At 44.0% G+C, this 7,136-nt stretch overlaps 2 protein-coding genes across 2 annotated transcripts; one reads left to right on the top strand and one right to left on the bottom strand.

The window, feature by feature from the left end:
* The first annotated feature begins 166 nt into the window (after positions 1–166).
* Positions 167–2,251, top strand: mycbp (MYC binding protein). The gene is made up of 5 exons (XM_023398631.2): positions 167–442; positions 720–792; positions 890–938; positions 1,809–1,938; positions 2,026–2,251. Exons 1-5 carry the CDS (start codon positions 428–430, stop codon positions 2,068–2,070), a joined length of 312 nt encoding a protein of 103 aa, XP_023254399.1. The 5' UTR covers positions 167–427; the 3' UTR covers positions 2,071–2,251.
* A 157-nt stretch (positions 2,252–2,408) lies between these two features.
* On the bottom strand, positions 2,409–5,808 carry LOC111648887 (gap junction alpha-9 protein-like). Its single transcript, XM_087171446.1, has one exon. It carries the CDS (start codon positions 4,544–4,546, stop codon positions 3,035–3,037), a length of 1,512 nt encoding a protein of 503 aa, XP_087027572.1. The 5' UTR covers positions 4,547–5,808; the 3' UTR covers positions 2,409–3,034.
* Positions 5,809–7,136: the final 1,328 nt, after the last annotated feature.

Raw genomic sequence — 7,136 nt, 5'->3', positions numbered from 1 at the left:
CCACTTAAATTAATTTCAGTTTTAAGTGGAAGGGTACCAACACTTTCTGACACATCTGTGTCTACATGACGGATTTACTTTTTAACTGTCAAACCTGGCAACCCCGGCTAGGAGCTCGCCGGGCGGTGTTAGCTTGTAAACAAAACGGCACATTCTGATATTGAAGAAAATAAAAGGCGCCAAACTTTCTCCTCTGATTTGTTCGGTGGTTCTTTTTCCGTCACTATTGTTCATTTAACGTGTTATAGGACAGTCGGAAGTATACACGTTTTCTTACGTCTACTGCCGTTTTTAACGCGTTGTTATGGCAACGAATCCGCCTCCGGTGTGTGCTGTTGAAGCTAACGACCAGCTGCCGGTGCTCCGACCTGATTAACGTGTCACCGTTTTTTCACGCACCGAAAATATCACCGCTACCGTCGCAGTCATGGCCCATTACAGAGTGAGTATGTGTCCGCGTGCTCTCTGTAGCTGTTCGCGGTTTATTTACGATGTTAAATTAGTTCGTAGTTGCTGCTACGAAGCTCGTGCTAACTGGATAGCATCGTAGCAACGTGAAGCTAGGCCGTGAACGCACCACGGGCGTATTCCGTATATGTTTTTGGTTCTCTGTGGAGTTGTTTTTATCCTTTTATAAACTCACTGGAGTCATTATGTACTTCCGGATAAAAACCAGCTGCTAACTCCGAGTCTAAAGTCAAATGTGTGTCTTGTTTCAGGCCTCAGAGTCGAAGAGAGAACAGTTTAGAAGATACCTGGAGAAATCCGGAGTCCTTGACACTATAACGAGCGGTAGGTTTAAGACTTTATTAAACATTTACATCCAAAGTCTGGTGTTAATCTCTCTTAGTTTTCACTGTTTCATTTGCATTTCGTTTCTCTTTTGCAGTTTTAGTGGCACTTTATGAAGAGAGTGACAAACCCAACAATGCTCTGGAGTATCCTTTACTTGTGTTTGCAGCTGTATGGAGCCTCAGTGTCAGTAAACACGTCACATTGTGTCGGACATGATGTTTGGAGTTGTTATCGACTTCTGCTGTAAAATCCTTTTGTATTGGATCAAACCTGGCAACATAGAAGGTGAAAGGCTCAACTGTTCCCATTAAAAGCTCCTTTTCCACATCTATTCTAATGTCAGGTGAGAACAGGTGACAGGACATAAGATTCTTCACAGTTCTGGTTCAGTTCAGAGTTTGGTCTATATGTCATTTAAATCAGTATTAAATAAATAAATAAATAAATAAATTAGGTATTGTATGTATAAATATATTTGTTTATATTTTTATTATTTTAAACTTGCCTACACTTTAACTACAGCACCAGCACCTAATCGCCTTGTACTAGTTTATTTTTGACTGCATTATAAGGTGCCTTGAAAGGTGCTTATAAATGTATAATAATTGTATTTTATTATTACCTCATTTATTTCAGGATTGATTTCATAGCTCTATTTTTTTATTTACTTATATATATAATATTGATTTAGATGGCATTACATTCAGTCTAGACCTGCTCCATTAGAAAAGTGCCTTTAGATAACATCTGTGATTTGGTGCTGTATGAATAAAGCCTGATCTGACGGGAGAGAAGATTCCTCACTGTGCTGTTGACCAGATATCAGCCAGTGGAAATGAAGCTCAGTGTCTCCAGCTCATTTTTAAAATGTCAGCAGTTCAGCTGGAAGCCTTTAGGTGCTAAATATTTTCTACATCTGTCATTTTCGCTGTGAAGAAGCCCGTGATCTATTGTGAACGTGTCGTGGAAACAGATTTAAAGATTAAATGCGTTGACTTTAACCACCTGCTCAGTTTCATAAAGCTTCACCTGGGTGCAGCTGGTCCAGAGCCGGCCGACGTTGAGGCTCTTCGCATGGAGCTGGCTGATCTTCAACAGAAGTGCAACCTGCTCATGGAGGAGAACAAGGAGCTGAGGAACAGGGTGAGATGCTGCTGAAATATCTGTGTAGGCTGCGTTTGAGTCTGTCCTGCTGTGACCTTTAACCTCTGCTTTAATATTGTCCTCCAGCTGATGCAGTACGAGCCGTCGCCTGAGGAGGGAGCAGCAGAGTAGAGGAGGAGAGGTTTTGTTATTGCAAGAAATAGAAAAGAAAAAGTTCAATAGGATTTTTGTAGAGTATGTAAATATTTATTACATAGTGACGGTTTTACAGTGAGAAGAAAATCACTGTTAATTTTTGTTTTGCAACAAGAAGCAACTTTTGCTTTCTCAAAATAAAAATGTTTTTTCAGCATTTGGTGTCAGTCTGTTCACAGTCACTCATCTGAAACAGCTCAAAAATTACTAAATATTTTCACACTTTAATTGATATTGACCGATTATCAAGTAAAAAAAATAATTTCATATAAAAGTAATAATCCAGAGGCCTGATGGGAATTTAAAGTCTGATAGATGACAGCACATTAAAGATTGATTTTATTCATGTCATAACAACACAAAGATATTTCCACAGTGACAGAGGCTCCAGAACTGGTACAGGAGCTGCATTAATTCAGTGTTACTGATTTAAAAGGATCCGGTTGTGTAACAGTGTGGCGGCCTAAAACAGCTTTATAGATCTGCGGTTCAGTTTCCATCCCCCCGAATCATTCACACAGAACTGTCCCATGCAACCAAATCATTAACGTCCATCTGGATTCATGTAACAACCTGCACATGTGAAAAAAACAATGGCCGCCTTTTCAAAGTAAGGACAGATGTTTGACTTCAGATTGTCTCTGTGACTGGAAAAGGCTTCTCTCTGGTTTCAGTGGGATAACCACAGTTTGAACCCAAACACGGACCTGGCTTCTCTACGGAACAGGATCAGGGACACGTGATTTTTTTATTTTTAGAAATCTGATTTTAATCTCAGAATTATGATTTTTTTTCTCAGAATTTTTGCCTTTTTTCAGAATTCTGAGTTTAAAGTGAGAATTATAAAAATCTAAAATAAAATCTAAACGTTCACGTGGCCCTGATCCTCTTCAGTACTTGCGGGAGAGTTTGTGTTGCCATGTTGGGAGCCACAGTCTGTTTATATCTGCAGATCGGTGGGGGCTCGTCTGCTGCTGGCGCTGCTCGCCGCTGACACCCTGCGGTTGGGGGAAGAGGCGGTGGGGCTGTTACTCTCCCGGCTGTGTCGAGACACGGAGCTCAGCTCCTCCGCGGAGTCGGGGCTGTGGGACCTGCTCGGCCTCTTGATGTCAGATTTGGAGAGCACCCTGGCTCTGGGGCCGATGCAGCTGCTGCGCAGCTTCATGCTGCTGCTGTTGCCGTGGTACGAGTCTCCGCTGTCCGAGCCGTTCCCCTCCACCACCGTGGAGCAGTTCCACGGGGGGGTGACCCTCCGAGACTTCCTCGCTATCCCTGACAGCGTGGTGCAGGAGGAGGTGTCCGCTACAGGGAGGGTGGGGTACTCGGAGCTCGGACACTGCAGGTCTTCGTGGTGGGGGGAGGACTGTTCCTCTGGTTCGTCCTGTTTGTCCGCAGGAGGTGAACGAGTCTCACTGCTGGTGTTGTTGGAGTTGCTGTTCTGCTCCGTGGGGCTCGGCACCCCCTCCTTGCCGTCCTTACGGCCGTCTGGTTTTGGACCAGGGTCCCCCTGTATGGGCATGAAGGCAGAGGAGGCGTTGAGCAGGGGGTAGTTGGGCCCGTTGCCCTGCTTCTCCAGCAGCAGAGTGTATCCGCTGGGGGCCGTGGGGATGGTCGTCTTCCGTCCCACTGATGTTCCTGTGCAAACCTGATGCACGACGGAGTTCTTCTTGGACTTGTTGACGTAGTAATCGTCGAGGTCGTCCTTCAGGTGGGGGTAGTAGTCCAGGATGCCCCTCTTCACCCTCTTGTAGCCCAGGTGCATGATCTCCAGGAGGCTGAGGAACAGGGAGATGCAGGCGATGGCCTGCATGAACATCATGAAGACGGTCTTCTCTGTGGGTCTGGAGACGAAGCAGTCCACCACGTTGGGACACGGCTCCCTCTCACACTTGTAGAGAGCGCTCAGGTGGTGTCCGTACAGGATGAACTGCCCCATCATGAAGCTGACCTCCACCACGGAGCGAGTGACGATGTGGGCCACGTACGTGCACAGCAGGGAACCTCTGAGCGGAGCCTTGTTGAGCTTCCCCTGCTCCAGCTGCCTCATCTCCTTCTCAATCCTCCTCCTCACCTCCGCCAGCTCCACGTCCACCGCCTCCAGCTCACGGCGCAGAGCCACCTTCTTACAGTGGCGCTCCTTCTCCAGCGCCCGCAGCTGGTAGATGGCATGACCCATGTAGACGAGGGAGGGCGAGGACACGAAGATCACCTGCAGCACCCAGTACCTGATGAGGGAGATGGGGAAGGCCTGGTCGTAGCAGACGTTCCTGCAGCCCGGCTGCTCCGTGTTGCAGACGAAGTCCGACTGCTCGTCGTTCCACACGTCCTCCGCCGCGACGCCCAGCACCAACATCCGGAAGATGAAGAGGATGGTCAGCCAGATCTTTCCCACCATGGTGGAGTGGATATGAACCTCCTCCAAGATCCCGCCAAGGAAGTTCCAGTCTCCCATGGTTTCACATCAGCAGAGCTGTGATGAGAGCGGGACAAAGTTACGATTGTTGATGAGGCTCCATCAATACTGGACGACTGAAGCTGAACCTGATCAATACGTTTTGAAATCGATTAACGACACGTCATATTTTTATAAAAACACACGGAAATAATCACCTGGTCAGAGCAACACTGTAAAAACAGAGGAAACTTTAAAGCTCTGACACAAACCAGTGGTGGAAAGTAACTAAGTACTATTACTCAAATACTTCAGAGCAGTTTTGAGGTACTTGTACTTTACTTGAGGATTTCCATCTGACGCCACTTCATCACATTTCAAAGGGAAATGTAGTTTAATTTCTTTATATTTGGTGACATCTGGTTAAAGAGTCAGCAGCTTATTTTCATGTTAAACTATGAGTTTTGAAAATGATAACTCGGCATGTAAGAGGTTAAATTGTCATTCAACGCTCCAGAACTTCAATTTATACTTTAAGTACATTTTCTGATCATCTGTGCTTCTGAGTATTTGCACATCGGGGTTTTGCTTTTACTCAAATTACAGATACTTTAAATACGTGTTGTATCTTTATAGAACCAGTTACACCTGAACCTTCATCCATCACACACTGATCAACCTGCTGCAGCTGTTGATTCCTCACACTGCGTTATACAACCTTTTCAACGCTCCTGACCGGGTGTTAGAGCAACATGGACTAAGTGGTAAAATTAGTAAAAGATGATCAATAGACATTACCAATCAAATATAAATCAATAATTGAAATCTAGGAAGTTTTTCAGAGGACAGTGAAGTTTCCTCACATCGAAGGAAAAACAATGAATTTTACAGTGAAAAGCTGATGTGTGTCTCAGTGTGACGCACTTTAAAACATTAAATCTACTGATAAAAGAAGTTGGATATTAACTTTAAAAGAGTTCACTCACCTTTCATGTTGGATATGAAATGTAATAAAGGCCTTTTTGTTGCTGCTGCTGAAGTTAAACTCCGTCCTACAGGAACATCTTCATCTTCTTTCCCTCCTGTATGAAGTAAATGTTTCCCGCCGCAGAGACTTCAGTCTCTCTGTTGCTGAAAACTGGACAAACACTGATCATCCAACCAGCTCCAGCTGTTAACGACTTATAGTCCGGGAGAGCGAAGCGGTCGATGCTGCAGCAGAGTGAGCGTCAGGTCCTCCGGGTCGTTAGAGGTGAAACGGGTCGTTGCCTGTTTCTGTTTGGATCCGGAGGAACCTGAACTGGTTTGATCCTTTAGATTCATTCAGGTAAGAGAGTGATTGGTGCACGTCCAGTTATTTTTAATGCTAAGCTAACAGCATTAATGCTCTGATGTGTAAGTGTTTAACTCGGCATCTTATTCTCAAGCTGGTTCTGTATCTTAATACATATTTAAAAGTAATTAAAATACACGTCTGTTCATATCAACTTGTTTATAGAAATACATCCTGTATCTGTTTATTTAAAATCACTGTACATTTGTATTTCTGCTATTAATATTTCTTTTTATTTGTTTTTGTTCTCATTTCTCACTTGTAAATGATCTTAATGTGACGTCCTGATGAAATAAAGTATATTATAATAATCATTTAGAGGACAGCAGGTAAAATGTTCAGCATAACTGAAGAATTCAGTTATTATCAGTAATTAATATTCCCTGGGTTTAAATGGAGCGATTTCATTGATGAAAATTCACCAGGAAATCAATGATAAACTTTGTCTCTATTCTTCCTGTAATTAGAAATAAATAAACTATATGAACTTTCCCAGGAGAATTATTATAATTATCAAAAACAGACATGTAAAATAAAACGACCCATGAGCAGCAGGGACGGAGCCACAGGTCGCAGGTCAGCCTCTCACTGGAGGTCGTGCCCCTTGACCCCGTCTGACCTGCTCAGTTACTGAAGTCAATGTGATCAGGTTTTTTTCCCATCATGCATCATTTATCATCTTGGTCCTGTTCTGTGTTTGTAATAAACCCTGTGATTTAACTCTCACCTGCTGTTCTTTATAAACTAACTCACTCAGCTCCACGGTAACACTGTACTTGTTTGATCAATGTTATACTTTCAATACACCGATCAATGGGACACGTCCGATTTCATACATGGCTGCATCTTCAGCGTGAATCTAATTTCAGTTATTCCTCCCAGCTACTGTTCCATTAAAAGGAAATCAATGGACTCGACTGACCGGCTGTGCTGCAGTTTTCCAAGCTGACGGCCGCAGACTGAGGCTCCTCCCCCTCATGACACCGAAGCTGGAGGAGGAACCTGAATCCCTCCTGAGGCTTCGTCTCTGCTGACCATCCTTTTCCTGTGGTATTTCCTCTTCACTTTATTAGATCTAAATCTTTTATTCCCCTGTAGGGAAAAATCTTTCTCCTCTTTGAACTGCAATAACATACTTTCACCTGGAGGCGCCATTTAAACTTTAAACAGATCACAAGATTTCCAGTCAAACTTCTACACAGCTTTTTGATATCTGACAGTTTCTGAGTTTATAATTGGTGTGTATTGCATGAGCTAGAGAGGAGAGAGAGGCGCTCCAGCTCGTCTTCTTTAACTCGACCTCACGGCCACGAACTT

The sequence above is a fragment of the Seriola lalandi genome, unplaced genomic scaffold, assembly GCF_002814215.2.
Source record: "Seriola lalandi dorsalis isolate HSWRI2012SDOR001 ecotype SW California unplaced genomic scaffold, Sedor1 jcf7180002049677, whole genome shotgun sequence".
Classification (NCBI taxonomy): domain Eukaryota; kingdom Metazoa; phylum Chordata; class Actinopteri; order Carangiformes; family Carangidae; genus Seriola; species Seriola lalandi.
This window is presented reverse-complemented; position numbering and strand designations above follow the sequence as displayed.

Bases quoted from the DNA above. Each gene is read 5' to 3' on its own strand.
- mycbp (XM_023398631.2), top strand. The intron at 939-1,808 runs GTATCCTTTACT...CCACCTGCTCAG, and splicing joins AAACCCAACAATGCTCTGGA to TTTCATAAAGCTTCACCTGG. The intron at 1,939-2,025 runs GTGAGATGCTGC...ATTGTCCTCCAG, and splicing joins ACAAGGAGCTGAGGAACAGG to CTGATGCAGTACGAGCCGTC.
- LOC111648887 (XM_087171446.1), bottom strand. From the start codon at position 4,546: ATGGGAGACTGGAACTTCCTTGGCGGGATCTTGGAGGAGGTTCATATC.